Below are 21,342 nucleotides of genomic sequence, written 5' to 3' on the forward strand. Positions count from 1 at the left end.
AATTGATCAATCAATCAATCGATCTCTCTCTCTCTCGATTTCTTTGCTGCGGTGAAACTCGCGATGCGATTTTTGCCTGTGGTCTAACCATGTAAACTCGTATGCGTTTGAGAAGATTAGTGTGCGTTTGTACAATCAGCGAACTTCTTTCTGTTTTTTTTTTTTTTTTTTTTTTTCATCCACGACGCAAGTTCTTTGTAATCGTCGCGATTGTTGAATGCTAGCGTCGTATCAATATATCGCACAGCATCAGTTTATTGTCGACGCGAACAGAGATTATTACAATTCAATTTTTTAAACTGCACTTATAAAATAGGGAAAAAACGTATTTGAAAAATTTAATTAAATTCGAATCGTCGACGATAAAAATGGTTAACTTGAATTTTTCAAAACTCTCAATTGATTAACAAAAGTAACAAAAATCTCGAGTACATATATACTGCACACGTTCTTGCGTCATTCGGTCAGAGTTTTATTTATTTGCCTTAACTCGGCGTCAATTGTGGAAACGCGATTTAAATCTTAAAAGAAATTAGTTCGACAGACAAATGTAAAATTATTGGAAAAGAGGGAACAATTAAATTGTCTCAAAAACAAAGTTACTATCTTTGCTCGTTTATTCGTATGAAAAGAACATATGAGCAACAACTTTTGACGTGTACATAGTACTAGCGAACGTAAGAGTGTATAATGTGTATACCGCGAGAGGTGATTTTCGTTTATCAAAATTATTGATGCATTGACTTTACAAGTCATGCCGCGTGACGTTTGATAACGCAATCGTCATCGTGGCCTTAGTTTATTCCATAATAAGCGCGTGTGATGAATGGAATGCGCCGGCGCCGTCATCAATTCAATACAACCGAAGAACTTTACAAATATATTTGTAATGGAGTTCACACGTGACTCGTGTTATATTTATTATCTGATATAGTGCTCTACATGATATCTGGTACTATACACGAATCCTTTCGGATTCTGGATCGACTTGGGCGTCTATTGCGTTTTATTCATGTCTTCATCTTTTGTTTCCAACATTTTTTTTTTTTCAAGTCCCCTTTACCGACGTATACCAATGATAAAAAGGAGATGAATATTTTTCATTCGTATATTGAATTATTCATAAAAATGTTCACAAAAATACATTTAAAGTCATGTATTTAGATTTACACAAAGATATTTTCCATTGTAGTCCATTTTAAGTGTGAAAAATATTTCAGTTATCAGAATAATGAATTGTACATTTTCGTGCGTATGTGGGACGGATTCGATGCAACTACGTTTCAAGACTTCACTCGCCTTTTTTTACGTTTGAAAACACAGAAAATATTAACGATACATCTGATTTCTCGGCTCAGAGATCATTTCTAAAAAATACGTGCCAAGTTCGCGTACATCAAGTTTGGTATTCTTCATTGGACGACAATGACTTGAGTTTCTTATGCACGCATGGATGAACTTGTTTGTTTGTTTTTTTTTTTTACATATATGCGAACGCAGTTCTCGCATGGCTATATCTTGCTTAAGTACACTCGATTAGAAGAAAGGTGGTCAATACATTGCCTATACATCGGATTTCCTTTTGACGTTTTGAAGCTCCAGATGTAAACGAATATTTGCATCGTGCGGCACCGACTTTGGATCAACTCGTTCGTTGCACATTGGACAAATTCCTTCGGTCTCGATTATTCTGTCGTATAAGCATGGGTTTGAGATTATATTGCGATTTCATCTCAAGTCTTTGATAAATTATCATTAAGCAATTTTTCCAATTGTCAAAGAATAAACGTACGATTAGAAGAGATAATCGCGTGAAAAGTTTAATGAAATATACTGGACCTACTTCTCAACGAATTGAATAAAAATTATATGTAGTTCTTCTTTTGTCGGAGAATAAGGTGAAACTTTTTTTCGAAATATCGAGCATCGGGCGTTAAAAAAAAAGAAAAGTTGAATCACAAACCACTAACATGAGGTTGAATGTTTTGTGGAAAATTTGCATTTCGTTTGATTTCTCCTGAATGATAAATATTTACCGAACAAGTTCACTTCTGATTGCTGGAAAATCGCATTCTGGGCAAACCGAGAAATCTTCTTCGATAATGTGACGACCCTGGAAAGAAAAAAAAAGTATTATTACTCGCGTATAATTGAGTTGTTGCGAATATTAGATTTTGAACGGCAATATTCAATACATACAGTTGCAATACAAAATGGTATGGTATTTTTGCATTTGTCGCAAGTTATTTCTGTTTCGTTGAGTCGACTTTTGCAATAAGGACAAGGAGTCAAAGGTTCATCCTCGATCTCGTGATCTCTCGTTCTTGGTGGTTTTCGCACGATAGCTTCAATCTTTTTGCTGTATTTCGCATCCACCTGGCTTCTGTATTCCGGACGCATTAACATAGCAGCGAAATTGAATGCCGCGTGCTTTAGTCCAGCGCGTTGACATTCGATCACGGTAGACGTCAGAATTGGCACGATATCTGGAAAAAAGTACAAAATTCTTTTTAAGCACACCACTTTTTCACTCATTCCCATTGGACGGGATTGGATTTTCATATACTTGATAAAAATTTATCATACTTTTACGATTATAATTCGAGATTCTTGATAACATAATTTGACTCACGCGATGGAAACTTTGAGATATTATTTGCAACCCGTATCAACATCCTAGCGCCCCTCAAGTGATCGTTACGCTTAACGTGCAATCGCACAAGGATGTAAGAATGCAATAGGCGTAAATTGTTCTTCATTTCTAGAGGTATCGTTATTTTGTTGCGTTTCAACTCTGTGTACATTCCGAATAAAACGTCGTGAGCATTCCGATAATTACCTGCAAAGTAAAAACAATCGAGTCGACGATGCACAAAAATCTGTTGTTAGAAATACTGGTTCAGACTTAAAAAGGCTTTCGTGTTCAAAATGTATTTACCGTTGATTTGTTCTTCATTTGCTATAATAATAGCAGTTTTGGCAGCTTCCCGATATTGTTTTCTTGCCATATACAGTCGGAACAGATATTTTGGATCCTAAACAGTGTAATTGATTGTCTATTTATTAAAAATTTATCGAATGATTAGGCAGTTCGCTACTTGCGAATATAATTATTGAATTACTTTTGGTAGACCGTCACCGCCGAGGAGAAAATCGATCAATTGATTAGCGAGTTTGTCATCTTTTGAAGATGCCACCGTATCAATGGCGATTGTCAACGCGACATCATCGTCGGCTGCCAAATGCGCAGCTTTCAACAGGTGTCTTAACGCCTGAAAAACACCGATTATTATCACCATGTTTTATCACCTTACAAATAATTTTTCATCGATACTTAAAGGTGATTCATAGAAAAAAAAATTGTCGCGTACCTTGTGATACTCTTTCGCGTGGAAATAGTATTTACCAGCCAAAAGACTATTTTTTTGAGCTTCGAAATGAATGGCGAGACTCCGAAAATCTTCATCTCGTATGTTATCATCATCCAGTGTGTTAACCAGAATTTCACCATAAAGTTCCATCTTGCCGTGTTGGTTTGCAAGTTGAAAAGCCTCGTCATGACAATTTGATAGGATTAAAAATTTAATTGCCGAATTGTAATCGTTCATTTTTTGAAAAAATCTTGCAACCAGTTTGGCCCCTTCTATGCTTTTTGTTTGTTGTACGATTTCGACGCTTCTTGCTAATACCGAAATGTAAAACATTGTTGTGTAAAATTGTTACGCTTCTTTGAATGGTCGTAACGAAGGAAAAGAAAATTTTCCGAACGAAAACAAACCTGGATTATTGAGATGTTCTAAATTTATTCTAATAATGTTGTCGTAATCTTTAGCAGTCTCGTATGCTCTAGCTGCTTCTTCGTATTTTCCTTCCGCTTCTTTCGCTTTTGCATATTGAATATTTATCTTCGGAGAGGAGATCTGTGGCAATAATTGACCAACCTTGCTCCAATTCTTCAGTTTTATGTAAGCCGAAGCTGCTTTGTCGAAATACTCGGCTTTCTCGTATAGCATCGCCGCCTCGTTAAATTGCTAAAAAAAGTCTATGTTGTAATTCTAACAGATCCATTTTGGTACTGCAGTAAATGTAATGAAAGCTACGCATGCATCGGTCAAATGTGTGGACACGCGAATTGATTTGATATTGATGCGATAATAATGAACTCGTATTTTAGGAATATTCATAAAAAAAGTCGTACTTTCATAATTTCTAAAATCTCAGCACATTCTTTGCGCAACGATCTGGGACTATCGTGTTCAAGCGCAATTCCAACGCCGCGTCGGCTATCGCCGCATCTTATCGAAGTTCTTGCAATCCCAGCAAGACATTGATTCCGATGATTCGCATGATGCATGCTCGAAGTTGTTGAATTCGTATTGGAATCCATAAGACCACGCTCGTAATTCACCAAGGCTTTCGGATAATTCCCTCTAAAAAATTTGCCACGATTACTATTATCAGCTTTGGTTTGAAATAGAAGAGGCCTAAAAAAATTGTCATTTCCTATCACTTCGGTAAAATATAGAAAAAAAACTTACGTGAATTCCAGTTGTTGAGCGTATTCTCTTGCTATGAAAGGTATTTCCTCGGGTTTTAACTTTTGGGCCAAGTTTAACGCTTGTTCCCATTGCATCAAATCGCGACGGAGATAAAGGGCCTCGACCGGTTGCGATGATTGGAGGAAAAAATTTTCGGCTTTATTGTACTCCTCCAATAAAGTGCAAATGTGTCCGGACAAGAGGGCCAACTCTTCGATATTTTGAAGTTTCTCAAGCGCCCAAACCATTGATGCATCTTCGATTCTTCGAAAAACTCTAATGGCTGTTAGACAACAAAGTTTACTGAATGTTATAATAAAATGTTAACATTTTACGATATGCGAAATATCGAACAAAAAAAAGACGCACCGAACTCCACGTTGAGACAAGCCATCGCACTTTTTCCCAACTTCGTCCAGTAATCTTTGCCGTCGAGTAACTCGCAAGTGCTCCAAGCTCGATCAAATCTACGGTAATAATTTAATTACTATGAATGAAAGTATTTTCGGTCCTCATCCCAATTTGAATAGCTATCATGCTTACCTGCGACATAATATTTGGTTCTCAAATATTTCTACAACTTTTTTATTTTCAACAATGTTGCCGACTTCTTCGTGAGACGTAAGAGTTATTTTTATTAATTTTCCACCGGCTGTACCCAGTGTTATCTCACCGGAGTACATGAGAACAGGAATCGATTCGGACGGTAATTTTGTTGAGCTGATTTTGAGAACTTTGGTCCCTGCAACAAAATCCAATTTTCAGTAACGTTGCGAAATAGATCGCTGATCTATTAATAAAATTCGTGTGATTTGTTTTCTCCTTCCATTTTCTTCATTATCACGTATTCGGATAAAATGGAAACAAAAATAAATTACCATCGATGTGATACTTGACAAAAACGTAAGTAACTATGGAAGTTTTGTTGTAAACAGCGAAAATCGACCGCTCATAAATATTTTGATCCCAGATAACACCCTGCATCGCATCGGGACACTCAGGTACTGGTATAACGCTCTCGTTTATCGGATCGTGGATGTAAAGATCGAGTTTCTCATCCACGAAACAAAGTCGAGTTCCGTTAGCATCCAAATATATATTTTTTATTCCATTCGAATGGGTATACTCGGTTGCATGATTGAAAACTTCGAGATAAAAATATGCTATTCTTCCCATCTAAAAATTAAAGTTCAGAATTCTTACAATAAAAAATACAAATTAAATAATAGAATCACTGTTATATCGGCATATGAATGTCAAATTTCAATCAATAACGTCATTGTGGATTTCCATGGAAGAGTCGTAAATAATTATAGTTACGTCAAAAGTGAACGAAAATAATAATATACGAGAAATCCTTTTATAAGCTAAGTCAGGATTAATTGAATAAAGAATTGAGGAACGAATGATAAAAAAAGGAAATAATACCGAATCATTCAATACTTACATCAGTGCCGTATACAACGAAATCTGAAGATAAAGCATGACAGGTTATTTTTCCGTCGGAAGTACTTCCATCAGGAAAGATTTTTGTGTCCTTTTTTTCTTTCACCAATTCTTGATCGACTTTTATCTAGAACCAATTAGTTTAATAATAAATGCATGGATTATTTAGCAAGAATCTTGATCAAAAGTCATTATATTCACTGTATGCAATTGCATTTTGCCGTCAAACAAAACAGCTGCATAGATTTCGTTTAATTTTATACTGTCGACCGTCGCCAAATAATCACGTTCAAAATGCACTGAAGTGTCGTATTTTTCGTTTGACAATTCCCAATACAGTGCACGATTGTTCAATGCCACTCCCACGTGAATTGGACCGACTGCTAAGATCGATGGCTCGATTATCGTGTTTATCACATGCGGCTCGGGTTTTTCCTATAATCCATCAGATGATTGTAACATTTTTTTGTATGCAAATACAGGACGTTTAGTTTAGCTGCTCTATCAATTTTTTCACAAAATAGAAAGTGGCCAAAAAGAAAATTTTCATTCTTCTCAGAGGCTGGATAATTCGACAAAAATAAAAAGACACACTAGCAAGTCGTTCGCGTGAAACTCACCAGCGCATTGTTTGCACATATCTATTATTACATTTATGGACAAACAATGGAATGGTGAGATACACGGTGACGACTTATCACCCTGTCAATAAAAATGAATAAAATTTTTGACACTTTGATGAAAAAAAAGGGTAACTATTTTTTTTCCCGAAAACTCAACACTGTCAGAAAGAAATGCTAAGCAGGATTTTTATCTCTGCAATGACTGGTAGAGCGTTATACATTGTGACAAAAATAAACTGCAAATCAGTGATCTTTGACTGAAATATATCTTTTTCCAATATCATAAAAAATGTATAATATTTAAAAAAAATCATTTCTGTTGATGTTTTAAGAATGCTTACTTTATCAAGAGTATAAAGATGGACGATAACTTCAGTCAAGCTGGAAAGAAGGGCAATTCTGTTTCCGCAAACACTTATAAGTTTGGGTATTTCAGCGAGATAAATGAGAATATTGCCGCTGTGCGTTATAGCGGCGATCATCGTTCCGTCGGCAGACCATTCGATGCTGTTAACACCAGCCTCGCCGCTTACCGTTATCACTTTTTCCGTTTCTTCCAAATTCGTTATACTGTGAATTTTTAATGCATTATCACCACAAGTTGCTACTTTTCCTGTTGAGGGACTGAGAGCGATGTCATTCAGCGAGTCCCGATGATTTTTCACTTGAAACAGTTCTTGCCCAACTTCCTTTATATGCGTCGAAATTGAGATGAAATAACCTGCTTCGAATCCCACCAAGATGTAGCCATCGCCGTACCTTAACCAATCAAAACACAATACAAATACTTTTTTTTCAAAATATATGAGTCTTAGGGGATTATAAATACCATAAGTACAATATTTGTTAACGACTGGGATTATTTACTAGTGGAAATAAGAACACACCACTTATATGTGACAATAGGTCCATATCTTTTCTGGAATGCTAGTTCTATAGGATTATCAGGATCGAGAATATTGTAAAGAAACAAGGTAGTTTTGCTGACAATGAGAGAAACCTGTAAGAAATAAAAAATTTTTAAACATAAAATATTTTTTTCAAATGAAAGAAATTTTTATTTGATGAATCGGTGACACTTTTGAGGATATTTTTTATTACCGTACTCTCGCCTCCTGCACGTTGATCCATTTTCATTTCACTGAATTGTATATCATAAGGATCTCCTTGCAGAGGAATTTCTCTGCGAGTGTCACCGTCACCGGTGCTCACAGTTAGAACTCTGTCTTCTCCCGCCAGCGCGAGAAGTCCTTCATTTGACCAGGCGCCACAAATAATTTTCTTTTTATGTTTGCCTAAAATCGGTACTCGTCTGCAAAATAAGTAGAGCATCTGGTACTATCTATATTTCAAACCATACGGATGTCCTAATTCATTCATAATTCATGAATTATCGTACTTTGCGTTAAGATGATCATATAGAGCAAGATTTCCTTTCTGAGTCCCTACGGCTAGAATGCAATTGTTTCTAGACCACATTAAGCATGTGAGGCCATCTCTGACACCAGCGTCGACTTGAGATTTCTTGCCGGTTGTTGCATCCCAGAGGGTAATGGTTGAGGAATTATTAGTAATGATAGCTAAGATATCTCCATCGGAATCCCAGCCAAAGCCTGTACACAACCCCGTTATGTGTATTCTTTCCTGAATTTCTCCTTGACGATCGAAAATAGCAACGGAAGAGTCGCAGCCAGTTGTTGCCAAATGGGTACTGTTTCCAGGTCGCCATGACATAAAAACACTGCCAGAGCCATGTGGCTGATCTAATTTGTATAAAACCTGTTTTTTTTTTGTCATCATTAAAACCATAGCAAGCAGATACAGCATAATAGGAAGTTAGTAAATAACAGCAAGTTTCAGTAATCTTCAATCAAGTAAAAGTAAGGATTTTTGCTTTGGAATTATGTGTGACGTTGACTTTTCATGCCGTTCTTAATAAAAGCTTAGAGTTTCAAGATGAGATAATAATCATACAGAGGTATGAATATTTGATTTATCGCCTTTTATGATTTTGCAATTACAATAAAACTATCTTTTAAACCGTTCATTTTCATATGCTTTGGATTCACTATATGGATACACGATTGAAAGATTCCCCATTCATATCATTATACGAAAAAAATTGATGCTAATGGCCATTTTCTCCGACGCGGTTCAAACTCAGTTCAATTTGTTTTATATAGTTTCGAGATAGGATGAACCGAGTTTAAACTCACATTAACGTTGGAGAAAACGGGCATAAGCGTTTCATTCAAAGAAGAAACGCAATTGCAAGACTGATTATTGATTACCGATTCATTTTTACCGGGTTTAAATTCATTGGGTATCAAAAGGAAAAACAAAAAACTTCGTACCTTGTCCCCCATGATGGATGAATTTCCCTATGCCTAATTACCAGGTGGTCTAATAAATTTTCGTTTGTAAATTTTCACATATTTCGTGAGTTGTAAGCGTCGGCCGAGCAAGTACTTCGCTCATTTTCTCGCTTGTACCAAACAAAACTTCAACTCAACTGTCATTTACACAAAACAAGTCCATTACACACGTTGTAGACCGGAGCGAACGAAAACACCTTCATTGACGATAGCAAACGATAGGCATCGTCGCATCGTTGCGCAGTGACAATAAACTTACAATATTATTGATTGCAATGTGTGTTTTTCCCAATATTTAAGGTTGTGTATCGCTTCAAGTCCGACGACGCAATCACTCTTATCGAGCCGAAATTTCGTTGTACAGGTTACTATTCCTTTTAGGCTCATGTATATACGAGATAAACTGTTCCCAAAAATGATGTGTTACAGCGCCGATGTTACACGATGACGAAATACAATTATGATATGGTTTTGGTATTAACTCTGTTTTTTCTTCTTATTCCATACGAGTTACATCAATTTTTTAATAGGATGTATGATAGATAATGCCGGGACGTCTTTTTCCGGTTGTTTTACATCTACATTGTATTGTAGATTGCATTGACTGGTAGATCGTGCCGTGGTACGTGGTGTGGTGGTGGTTGTATGGTGAATAACAAGTGGGAAAGTTGACACATCAGGCAACAACCAACGTCAAAAAGGGATTGATATAAAACTTCTGTGACCTTGAGTTAACGTATCCTCTGTACGAATACTTTCGTTACTATATATTCTCCTGCAATAATATAACGATTTACTATATATTTTTTCAATTAAGAAATGAATCTCGATCTGGCACAATAATAAAAACAGACTAATACTGTCGCCTTGGCCATTTTTCCAGCGGGAAAACAAAAATTGTAATACGTGATAGGACGGGAATGATGGAGAGCGAGAGTAGAGTGTATGCTTGATATAACAAGGTCTGTTTCATGGTAGGCAAGGGTACGGTGTCGTCAAATGGACATCGAGCGAGTCACCATCGTGTCAAATGCCCATAAAATATAGATATACCGCGCCGTTGTATGGTCGTCAACGGTATATCTATATTTTATGGGGATTTGACACAATGGAGAATCGCCCGATGTCCATTTGACACCCTGCCAGTAGGCAAGGATCCAAGCGATCCAAGGATGGCAGGAATTGAGGGTAGGGTATAGACCGTATAGACAATATGGCATATCATATAGATAACGTATAGATTGGCCGAAAATGGTGCCGTCCAAGGTGCCGTCACTGTTTCCGGCCAGTCGAAAGAAATGGAGTCAGATAGTTCTAGATACAGGCATAGATGTCGTAATAAGCATTTTCGTCGATAATTCGAAAATTGCAGTCTCGCGGCGACAGAGGGGTTCTCATATATGAATACATAGATATATGCATATCTGAGACTTGTTTTCGTAGTTTGCACGTCATGTTGATGTGTGAGGTTATGATCCCCAGAGTGCTGTTGCATGCGTCGATAAATGAAAATGGTTGGTGAAAAGTGGAAAGAGTTAATTATAAGTGACGTGATCAATTAGTGTTTAATAATAATAATTGTTGGATCCAGGGCATCCCAATGGAGCTAAGGAAAAATTTGTCTCTCTTCCTAATCTTCGGTTCTCTCTGGTCACCAGCAATGAAGAAGCTATTTCTGAGAACGATGAGAGACCTCAGAACGAGTTGACACACTTTATAGATACAGTCTGCCTCAACACAGCTTTTGGTGAATATATTTTGATGGGACCATGAGAAGCCTAAGAGCCTTTTATGGCTGCTGTCAGAGGAATTTCATACGAGCAGAATGGTGATTGAATTCTCGCTGGGCGACGTGGATCCGACTTACGAGAATCTCGTGAACAAATTGCAGGTAATGAAGTAAGAAAATAATAAAAAAAGGCAGATACTTGGAAGTGAGTAGATTATTTCAAAGTTCGTTCATTTCAGATATAGTTGTATACCTGCAAGGCTTGGCTCCGTTCACCAAAGATTGGTTGCTCAGACCTGCAACTTATTTATGATTGAGTTCTCTCATTCTATATGCAAGCTCTTGTCAATCTTGCTGGTGTTAATCCTGGCAAAAGGTTGATCAGTCGTGCGACCAAAGCCTTCAACAAGAAGCAAAGAAACCATAATGGATTGAAGCCGCTACCTCTTCTATGAGAAGCAAAGCGGTAAATGTAAAACCAAAAGAAAAATGAAAGGCGAAACTACTGGAGATGGCGAAATTGGAAAAATTTATCAAAAAACCTGTGGATGATTCGCCTGTATTTAAAAAAGTTTAATCATCACGATTTCATAAAAACGTTTGTTAATAATTTTTTTAGAATTTTATTACAACAGATAAGGTCAATTACAAAATTTTCCTAAAATAGTTGCATTTTTTCTGTTGTTTTCCAATAAAGTGCAAAATTGTAATGTATACCAATTTTGCACTTTAATACCTCGATGTTTTTACCAATTTTTGTCTAGTATCTGTACATGTCTAGGTAATCAGAAAGGAATAAACCTCATAAGTATCATATAAGGTTGCAGTGAAGAAAACGAAGTTGAAATTATCCGACGGATAACTTTATCTGAAGGATAGCTATCGGGAGGTATGAAAAGGGTCATAAAAAAAAGTCATGCAAGTATGTAAAATCCTGGTAAAATGAGTTGGGCAAATTCACGGAGGTTTGATAGAAACGTTCGTTCACACGGTGCTTTTATTCCGGTTTTGTATGTGTCAACAAATATATTTATATAAATTAATACAGCTGTATTTTGTATATCGGATTACGTTTACACGGCACTCTTCTTCCGGTTTAGTTATATCAATATAGATATACAATATACATATTTATCGATATATAGAAATATACCCGTCTGTATATATAAAATCGGAATAAAAGCGTCGTGTAAACGTAGTCAATGTTATGAATTATGCAAATATCACCAAAAATAGAGATGCGGGCAAAATCGTTATCTATCTCTGTTGACTGAGCTCACGGCGTCTTTGGTATACGACAATACGACTCGATTACCAGGCTTGTTTCACGAGACGGTGAAATATTTTCGCTTTTGCTTCTGTTTTATCCGTAGTTCACAGCTATTTTCAGTTTTTATTCAAAATTTCATGACTAGATAATTTAATGAGAACAGTGATCAATTAAGTAAGTTGAGGCATTAGAAAGAAAATGATGTCATCGCTTTTAAACCGATTGCATCTTATAAAGTGAAGTGTAAAAAAAAAAATCAGTTAAATTTTCAGACAGTTTAGGAGCGTCGTTGCTGAGAAAAATCAATAACAATTTGGGCCAAATAACATGTAACCTTATGGACGTCAAGACACATTCAGTGACTTCTCCGTTAAAAATGATGCTAAAAATATGAAATTTTTTGGGCAACATGAGCAAGGCTTGCTGAATAATGTCATTTTTCAGATTTTTTTCAGCTTTCACCAGTTTTTCGTCTTTTTTTTCCCAACTCCCAACTTAAAGTGTATGCAACATTGCTAAACTGTAAACTGGCCTAACTTTTGAAAGGTATAGGTCATAACTTTTGAGTAAAAAAAATGACTGTACAACAACAAGAGTGAAGATTATTCAAAAGTGCAGAACAAACAATAGGATAACAGAGAGAGAGAGAGAGAGAGAGAGAGGGAATTATTATTCGTCATGTTTAAAAATGCGTGTTTTTTTTTTACATTTATTCGTAACAGAATATGTTTGATATGTACAATATACAATATGTATAATATTTTTATAATAATAATATTGATGTATAATCAATAGGACCACAAAGGTCTACATTATTAATAATATTAACTACAGTATTTGTTGTGGTAATGCAGCGGAAGAAAACAATAGAAATAATGATAACAAACGTACGAAATAAATCTACAGACTTTGAAGCGAATAAAATGATAACAAAACTCGTTTCTTTTTTCTTTCATAAATAATAAAGTAATAATTATTATATAGTTCGTATATTATCGACGAGAATATTAATCGAGACAATACTGTTCGGGGATTTCGCACATGGATGCGTGAATGAAGTAACGAATATATAAATGAAGATTTGAAGAATTGACCACGCGAGACTCCACCGATAGAATTCATTTCCTTACGATTTCTCAAAGCATTTTCCGAAAAAAATTTCTCGCTTATCGATTATAAAGGCACTGTTATATACGATTCTATACAATGTTTCCATATATATGTATATATTCGATTTCTCTCATCATCAACCTCTTGTAATTTTATGGTACAAAATGTCGAGTTCCTCTTTTTTGTCACTCGCAAGGTTGGGATAGACTTATATAATGGGATAGATTTCTTTCACAGGAGGCGAACAGCCCGAAGACGAAACATTCAAATCCAACTTTAATCTCATTTTCTTAAACATTTTTCCGACCGGATATATCGTTTTGGTATTACTTTTTTTTTATGAAATATTATTGAACTCTGTAGAGTTTCGAATTCATCGCTCGATTGTACAAGCTCGGAGATCTAAATTTCTTTATACCGTTAAATTGCAAAAAACTCGTCGCAACTTCTTGAAATAACGGGCTACTAATTGTATTTTTATTTGGTGTTTTTGCGTCAGCAATAATAATTCTCTCTTGTTTTTCTTCGGTCATTCTTCGATTGACCGAAATCAGTTAAAATTACAATTGGTCGTGTTTCTTTTCGTATCGCAGACTGCGCCGAAGCAGTGTAATTATTTTTTCACAATTTCAAATTATTTCATACTTTTGTCTTTTGCGACGATCAACGAAGTTTTTTGGTCAATGTTTGAAACATTTATTCTCATTGTGATTATTCGCGATCATTGCTTTTCGTTTACGTTTTTTTAGACATTTTTATTCTAGTTTTTTTTTTTCTTTTTTTCCACAGTGATTCGGGACGTCGGTGATCGTCACGATTGATTCATCTGTTTGTTGCTACACGTTAAAATATTTGTCTTTCCCAGACAGGCGAATGTTTTTCATCGTTTTGTTTATGTTACAGTCAAAGTTACAGCAGTGGCAGTATCGAAGTTGTCAACATTTTTACAGACCGAAACGCCTGCGTTACGGTAGAAAAAATTTCTTAACGAAAAAAGAAAGGAAAAATGTAATACGAAGTTGTCGTAGGATCTCGGGCTCGTTAACGCGAAAGAAAAGAAGAAAAAATATAGAAAGAAACAATGAGTCGAGCGAGATTCACGCGAGAGAATATTTTTTATAATACTTCTCTCCGAGATTATTCTCAGGGAGCTATATAGTTTTCTTGTCAGACGCGATTTTGAGCGTATCTGCACCACGAACGACCGTTATTATTGTCCTCGTGGTGTATTAATTCTCAGTCGTCGAAGTCGTGTCGGAGCTTTATATACAGACAGGAGCCCAAAATTATACCGAATACTTCGAGAACGGAGAGTCCAAGCCCAACAGCACCGAGAATGATCAAGTGATCCTTGGTCGTTTCCAAAAATTTATATATGCATCCCTGAAAAAATAAAAGCCACCGATTGAATACAATGCGAGCAAAAAATACAGAAAAATAATTGAAATATCAGAGAGGCAGTGGCTCAGTGGTAACGGGCCCGGCTCCCACCCAGCGAGCCCGGGTTCGATTCCCGCCGCCGACACCAATGGATTTTTCTAAGTGTCCCAAGCTGTACTCTCTGTGGTTCGGAACCCACGTAAAAAAGTAGGTCCACAGTGTGTGTAGTGGAAAAAACAAAAAAACAGTGGGAAAAGAAACGAATAGTGGAAATATATAAATAGAGGAAATACAAGAGATGCACACCATGTAAAAACCCGACAAGGGTATGCATGTTAAACTCCACTACTACTACTAATTGAAATATCGGATTAATGGATGCCGACCAAAACAACAGTGTAATGAAATGTTATATATACCGATTGGTCCAACTCGCTACGCCAGTGGCAATGATAATTAACGGACGTTTCAACGAATTATCAATTAATATTCCGAACAATGGTGTGACAACCCGCAACGCTTACCGTCGCAGTATAAAAATAAAAACATTCCGAGAGTATATTAAAAAATGAATAGTTGAAAATTTTTAGCGACGATTAAATAATAATTTTATCAATTTTGGATGATGGTTCAACTAAAAATAAAAAGAGATATAGGAAGAAAAATTCACCGTATACTGTATATTCGAGGGGTGATCGCGTTTTCCACAATGCTGAGTGACAGTCTTGCAGCAGCTGTCAGGTACGCGACTGCCGTCTCGCATGACATCCTCGTCCTTGGCCCATTCGCTATCGAGCCAATCCTCGAATCTCAGAGCACCGCAGCATTTGAACTGACGAAATGACGTTTGTTTTTTTTTTTTTTTCAATTTATTCATAAATCTTGCATCGAATTACGCATATTTTTCGTCGCGATTTACCGATTTCGTAAAATATACATTCATTCTGAATTTATTACGAAAATAGCATGAAATACGAATCCTCGGTTCAATATATTTTCAATTTTTAATATTCTTTTTGTATAGATGAATTTAGTGTCTATTAAGAATGGAAAAAAAATTCTTCATTGGCCATAAGTCCGATAGAATTAAATCACAAATTTCTAATTGGCTTGGGTAGAAAAAAAAATAATAAAATAAAATAAAAAGTGAAGGAGATAAAAAAAATATCGTTCAGACGAATGGTTGACTATACTGACTTCTATCTGCATCTGGTCGATGGCGGCCGTTTCCCGGGATCTCACGGAGTAGTTGTCGAGAAAGGTACGATTGAGGGTCATCTTGAGTTCAGGACCAACTTGTTCCTCGTACAGTCGAGCAAGCGCACCGACTCCGGCTTCGAGGACTAGAACTCCCATCACGACGAAGATGTACTGCAACGAATATTCCGCCTATTATTCAATGCTTGAATATTGAAAATTGAATGAATTCCCGAAATCTATAATTAAAGTGTCAAGTACACGCGGAGTGCGATGCGCTCGAGTACCTAAGAATTGTATGTACCGACTCGCGTTTTTTATTTCCATCGTATCTTCGGGCTGTCAAAAATAAGGTTTCGTCAATCGTTTCATAAACAATTAGATTTAGCCAGCAGTTTTGTTTTCCTGGTTAAATAATCAAAGGAATAAGCATGCAGGAAACTTGAACGGTTACAGGTTACAGTGCTAGGCTGGGGCTGGGGGAGCAGTTACATAGAAAGAATGGTGCATGTTCGCTCGTATCTTCGGATCCGCCAATAAGTGTCTCTGCATGTTCCGCAAGTACGCGTTCTCCCTTTCTCATTTGCCCTTTTTCTCCTCATGTTTCTCCTTCCTCCATTTATTTATTTGAGATTGCACCATAAGCGCGTGGGCTAAGCAGAGGAGGTGAAGAGCTAAAAAAATCAACGTAGAGTCTACCCACGCCGATGAATCAACATACGCGCCAGACTCGATGAACCCTCTTTTATGTCAGTCTCTTCGCATTCAAGCCGCGTTTATTCCAATCAAATATGTGATTCTCCAATAAATATGAAAGATTGAGAAAACAATATGTGATTTCCGCATTTGAATAATCAATTACTGGCCATTGAGCACTCGTTTGGTGATAAAAATTCGATTTATTCGAAATTGTCCTTTTTAAGGTATATATAAATATATTGTATCGACAATCCCTCACAAATAGATGAATTTCCGTAAGTTTCGAGGGATCTCAAGATTCCATGCCGTCTCATGCACTATTAATATTATTTCAAACTCGCGAATATACTCGCACAATTATAACTGCATGTAAGCGAACTTGATGCAAAGTTTGCAATAAAATTTTTGACTCAGCAGTTTGCGAGAGGGAGAAATCGGAGCTTAAGCTAGCGGAATCCTTGGTCTCATCTATATGTTTCTCTAGTATTTCGCATGAATATACGGAACAAGTTGAGTGCTTTGCTCAAAAATGTTCTTTGTGTTGCATAAACCAAGATCGGAGAAGCAGGCAAGCACAAGTTTGACTATTCTGTTACGTACGTTGAGCCGCATACTTCACTGAATATTCATTCGGGTGCGCTCACACATATAAATGTCCAATTAACTGTACAGGACTTACCAATCCGAACTAATCGGATTGTAAGACAAAAGCTTTGAATATTTTTCGAATCCCTTGCACTCGAAATTCTGAAATATTTATAAGAGTGTATCAAATATAAATGAGGAAAATAGAAAGAAATATAGTCGAGCTCCCTCGCTTTTGCTTCTCGCTTCATTCACCATTTCTCCACCGTTTTATATTCACCTCGAATCACTGTCTTTATCGCGCATTATTTATGTATTATTGGATTTTTCTCTTGCGATAAAGCTCCTTTATTCGAATGTTTTTTTTGTCTCGTTCACGAGAGACGAGGCTTCTCTGCGGTGGTCACCGAGTACTATCCGAGGCTCGCCTATATTTGCATGGCGTAATGAGGGAGCCAGCTCTTCGATTCTCGATCGCGTACATTGCATGTATCTCCTTTCGTTCGTCCTTTTACTTTTCGTATGTATAAGTAAACGCTTCTTAAGGGACTATGAGGATATAGCGGGAGAGCGAGGATACATCTACATAGCTACTAAAGAGAACAGCACCCTTCGACAGTTCGTGGATCTCGCTACCACGAGCCACTTTAGGAAATGCCTGCGGTCCTCTGGTACCGCCAACGGGACAACTATCCGACTCGCTGATCCGAATTTACGTATCTACGAGGGCTTCCATTGCGAATCTTCGGAATCGGTATTATATTAGTAAGTATCGAGGTATTTAGAGATAAGTCAGTAGCCGTGACTCTGAAAATAAGACACGGGGAAAAGTAGAATGTTCGGAACAAGAATATAAATAATATGCAAAAATTATCCTTTCAATATGCGCGTGACGATTAAGGAAGTTGAGGCTGTACAGTCATTTTTTTTACCCAAAAGTTATGACCTGTATCTTTCAAAAGTTGGGCCAGTTTACAGTTTAGCGATGTTGCATATACACTTTAATTTGGGAGTTGGGGAAAAAAAGACGAAAAACTGGTGAAAGCTGAAAAAAATCTGAAATAAAATTGACATAATTCAGCAAGCCTTGCTCGTGTTGATCAAAAAATTTCATATTTTTAGCATCATTTTTAACGGAGAAGTCACTGAATGTGTCTTGACTTCCATAAGCTTCCATATGTTATTTGGCCCAAATTGTTATTGATTTTTCTCAGCAACGACGCTCCTAAACTGTCTGAAAATTTAACTGATTTTTTTTTTTACACTTCGCTTTATAAGATACAATCGGTTTAAAAGCGATGACATCATTTTCATTATAATGCCTGAACTTCCTTAAGAGCTGTGTTTTTTCTTCTTCTTTTTTCAATTCAATTAACGAGGCGAAAAATATATTAAAATGATAAATACGACACGGAATAATGAAATAAAATCGAAAACGAACTGTTGTACACGTTACGCATTGCTGTCGATTCGAGTCGCAACATCCCGTGTACATGTATAAATATGCGTACTTGAAAATACGAAAGGAATATATGTAGATCGTGAAGATGCCCCGACCACGGTTCGTCGTGAAATAATTGGTCCCTCGACATTGAATATGTATAAGTTTTAATCTTACATGCTTATCCCGGCACTACCTCCGTATACATACACTGCGTATCAATAAAAAAAAAATAAATTCATCCGTTCTTATAACATATGTGCGCATACATATATTTTCGTACGTAAAAATGGATCCGACGAAGAATTATGCATCGATAATAAATGCGAAACGAAATGTATGCAAATATATAAACATTTATCGCCATCCTTAACATCTTTTAGTATTTTGGTATAATTGGAGGGAGGAGGGATCGGTGTATTTCTTTAATCATCACGGAAAATATCAATAAGCCTGTGGACTCGCTGAGTTGTTTTTATCTTTAAACCAGCATGAATCCAGCAGGCGGGACATTAATGATAAGCGGCGAGATGTTCTCACAGAGCGCAGCTTGATTGAGAGGGGAAAATGCGTGGGAGGCTCGTCAGAGGACTAATGGACACTGGGGGAAGGGAAATTATCGGATATCTGGCTGCAATAAATTTACGCGTTACCGAGTGTACATTATATGCGGATATAACTGAGTTTGAACGCGCGCGCGCGTGTATGTGTGTTTCGACACTAGATCCGTACGCCATATACTGCCCAATTGGGAATCTGGCTGTAGTGTTATGTATGTATACAGGTATACTATCTGTGTGCTCTATAGGTTTATGGTAATTGACAGCCGTTGATATGAAAACCGGAGAGGTAAAATAGCCTCGTTCAATATATATATATATGTATGTACAATTCTCATCTGTAATTGATAGCTGACTAGCGCAGTGACGCGAGCAAGAAGAATGACTGCTGGCTGCTCGCGTGGCGTCTCGGCGAACGATATAGATCGTCATCGATCTCGCCCGGTCGTTGACGGAACGTGAAATTACAAACAAACGATGGTGCTCTCAACTCGTCACAGACGACGAGATGATCTCGAGGAAAAAGTAAACTTTCCGAATTTTTTGTTTCAAGTTACGCGAATCGATAGGGCGCCGTACTCTTATCGTGCATGTCGCGATCGCGATAACGAATTGCAAGTTTTCAGCAAGCTCCGACTACTCGGATTTTTCATGCAGCGACAAATCGGATCGGTCGCGAAGTATAATGAACGAGCGAGAGTGGAATGGAAAATTCGTATTTGCGGTCTCATCGTTCATGAGAGTTTAACATGCATACTATGATTGTCGGGAAGTGAAGTTTTTCGTGGATTATTTAGATAAGTGGAACGGAGGAGTGAGGCGGAAGAGTGGGTGAAACGGCGGTGCAATTATAAAGAGGTTAATCTACGGGGAAGCCGGCGGAGAACGGCCGCGCGCGGGTACGAAGAGATAAAGATAAAAGGTTCGTGTATAGACGCACGTACACCGGTGTACTACACACCTGCGTGTATACGTTAGAAAGAATAAGAAGGAGACTCGCCGTTCTCGCCGCGTATATCGTTACGAAAACTTTTTCCTCCCTCATCTGCTCGCGCCTTTATTCTCATTGAATCTTTACCGCGTCGGGCGGAATTACACACCGGTTAACTCGTTCAACCACGAAGAAACGCTTTTGAGCAGGTCCACTGACAAGGGCTCCTACCCTTTTTTTTTCACAAGAGCCGGTTATACGCGGACGATCCGCGAAGAAAAGAAAGGAGGAACAATTCCGAGACGAGATGGTCGAGCAGAGAATAAAGTTCTGGTGAAAAAGAATAAGCGCGTACGTACCTGGAATTGCTTCCTCCATTGTTTCAGTTTTTGTTTCCAGAAACGCTGAAGCGCCAAGGATATAATAAATCGCATGATCAAATTGCTCGAAACAATGGGAAATACTTGTGAAATTAGTTTTTTCGCGTGCAAGGGGTGTGGAAAACAAAGTTGTGCAAATGCGTTGCACACGAGCCCGCTCGCGTTGAGTTTTTATTCGGCGCAACTATACCACTATGCCCACGTTTATGCGTACATTTGCCGCGCGATAGTCCATCCGATTACGCGAAGACAAATCACTCCTTGGCAGGGGATATAAAAAATGGTATAGCAGCTAGAGGATGGCTTTGAGTACAGTTAGAGAGTCTTGGATAAGAACTCGAGAGACATACCCTATAGAGAATACATTCAGCAGCTCGATCTCTATAAATATACAGTCTTCGAGGCAGAAACGGGAGGACCCGGAGGGGGCCGTCATCAACGTCAGAAGAGTGTCTTTCTCTCTCTTTGTAATAACGGGCGTGATTGAGTAGACGCGATTTTATAGTCCTCCCCGTAGTGTTGCGGTACACGTCGTTGCAAAAGTCTCGACGCTCCCGAATCCTTGCGTTTGTGAGGTCCGAAGAGGCGCGCAATGTCGGGATCATTTGACACGCGGAATACACGGGGTGAATGGAAACTCTGCGGAATGCTATGGAGAGTTGTCGAGTTGTTGCGGGGAAAATTCGCGTGTACTGTACACGAAGGATCGAATGCTTTGTAAAAAACGGGCGAGAAGTTTTTTCTATTATTTCGCTCGCCCGAATATAAGTAACTCGTCGAGTGCCTGTACCGCCAATAATCGTACAGTATTGCGCGATCAGAGGCGCCAGAGTCGCGCCCGCACTGGCGCTCGCGCTAGCATAAATTACCGATAAGTACCGGCAGCGAAATCGGCGGTACTTAGGAAGTAATGCGGCTTTGCCTCGAGCCCCTCGCGAGCGTACACAGGTACGCGTGTATTCGTTCACACGTGTCTCAAGTACAGTCCTTCGTGTACGCGAGGTTGCAAATGTTTTGGTAACATACGAAAGACTACGGGGAAACTGGTTCGAAGCTCGGAGCAGGATAGTGCTTATGT

At 37.8% G+C, this 21,342-nt stretch overlaps 2 protein-coding genes and 1 long non-coding RNA gene across 9 annotated transcripts in view; 1 reads left to right on the top strand and 2 right to left on the bottom strand.

Annotated features, from left to right (window-relative positions):
* Positions 1-599: 599 nt before the first annotated feature.
* Positions 600-9,096, bottom strand: Oseg6 (intraflagellar transport protein Oseg6). Of its 2 annotated transcripts, XM_043433787.1 has the most exons (20): positions 8,962-9,096; positions 8,007-8,386; positions 7,709-7,919; positions 7,495-7,607; positions 6,949-7,366; positions 6,186-6,419; positions 5,986-6,111; positions 5,417-5,714; positions 5,082-5,280; positions 4,908-5,005; positions 4,539-4,821; positions 4,199-4,430; positions 3,779-4,031; positions 3,372-3,682; positions 3,123-3,272; positions 2,939-3,035; positions 2,633-2,839; positions 2,200-2,486; positions 2,037-2,113; positions 600-1,690 (listed from the first exon to the last, which is right to left on the bottom strand). In XM_043433787.1, the coding sequence occupies exons 1-20, from the start codon at positions 8,971-8,973 to the stop codon at positions 1,564-1,566; spliced, it is 4,113 nt and encodes a 1,370-aa protein (XP_043289722.1). In that variant the 5' UTR covers positions 8,974-9,096; the 3' UTR covers positions 600-1,563. The 2 variants fall into 2 exon arrangements, with proteins under 2 accessions (XP_043289722.1, XP_043289720.1); XM_043433785.1 differs by lacking the exon at positions 8,962-9,096 and having other exon boundaries at positions 8,007-8,449.
* A 227-nt stretch (positions 9,097-9,323) lies between these two features.
* On the top strand, positions 9,324-12,241 carry LOC122419341 (uncharacterized). The gene is made up of 4 exons (XR_006262876.1): positions 9,324-9,456; positions 9,577-10,496; positions 10,574-10,873; positions 10,951-12,241. It is a non-coding gene; the product is annotated as an uncharacterized lncRNA (long non-coding RNA).
* Positions 12,242-12,931: 690 nt separating this feature from the next.
* LOC122419339 (CD151 antigen-like) overlaps positions 12,932-21,342 on the bottom strand; it is a 73,729-nt gene continuing 65,318 nt past the window's right edge. For 5 of the 6 annotated variants that reach the window (XM_043433792.1, XM_043433790.1, XM_043433788.1 and 2 more), the window contains 3 exons: positions 15,669-15,842; positions 15,142-15,303; positions 12,932-14,474 (listed from right to left, as the gene is read on the bottom strand). In XM_043433792.1, the coding sequence (XP_043289727.1) occupies positions 14,328-14,474; positions 15,142-15,303; positions 15,669-15,842 (483 nt within the window). In that variant the 3' untranslated portion in view covers positions 12,932-14,327. Of the gene's footprint in view, positions 14,475-15,094; positions 15,304-15,668; positions 15,843-21,342 lie in introns of those variants that run through there. The other variant, XM_043433793.1, reaches the window with a different exon arrangement.

This window comes from Venturia canescens, chromosome 1 (genome assembly GCF_019457755.1).
Source record: "Venturia canescens isolate UGA chromosome 1, ASM1945775v1, whole genome shotgun sequence".
Lineage (NCBI taxonomy): Eukaryota > Metazoa > Arthropoda > Insecta > Hymenoptera > Ichneumonidae > Venturia > Venturia canescens.

What these genes read in the sequence shown, in the direction of transcription:
- Oseg6 (XM_043433785.1), bottom strand. Translation starts at nt 8,434, where the DNA reads ATGCTGTATCTGCTTGCTATGGTTTTAATGATGACAAAAAAAAAACAG. An exon ending in TGTCAAGTATCACATCGATG is followed by an intron (nt 5,281 to 5,416) that starts GTAATTTATTTT and finishes ATTTTGTTGCAG; the next exon opens with GGACCAAAGTTCTCAAAATC. An exon ending in AGATTTTAGAAATTATGAAA is followed by an intron (nt 4,032 to 4,198) that starts GTACGACTTTTT and finishes GACTTTTTTTAG; the next exon opens with CAATTTAACGAGGCGGCGAT.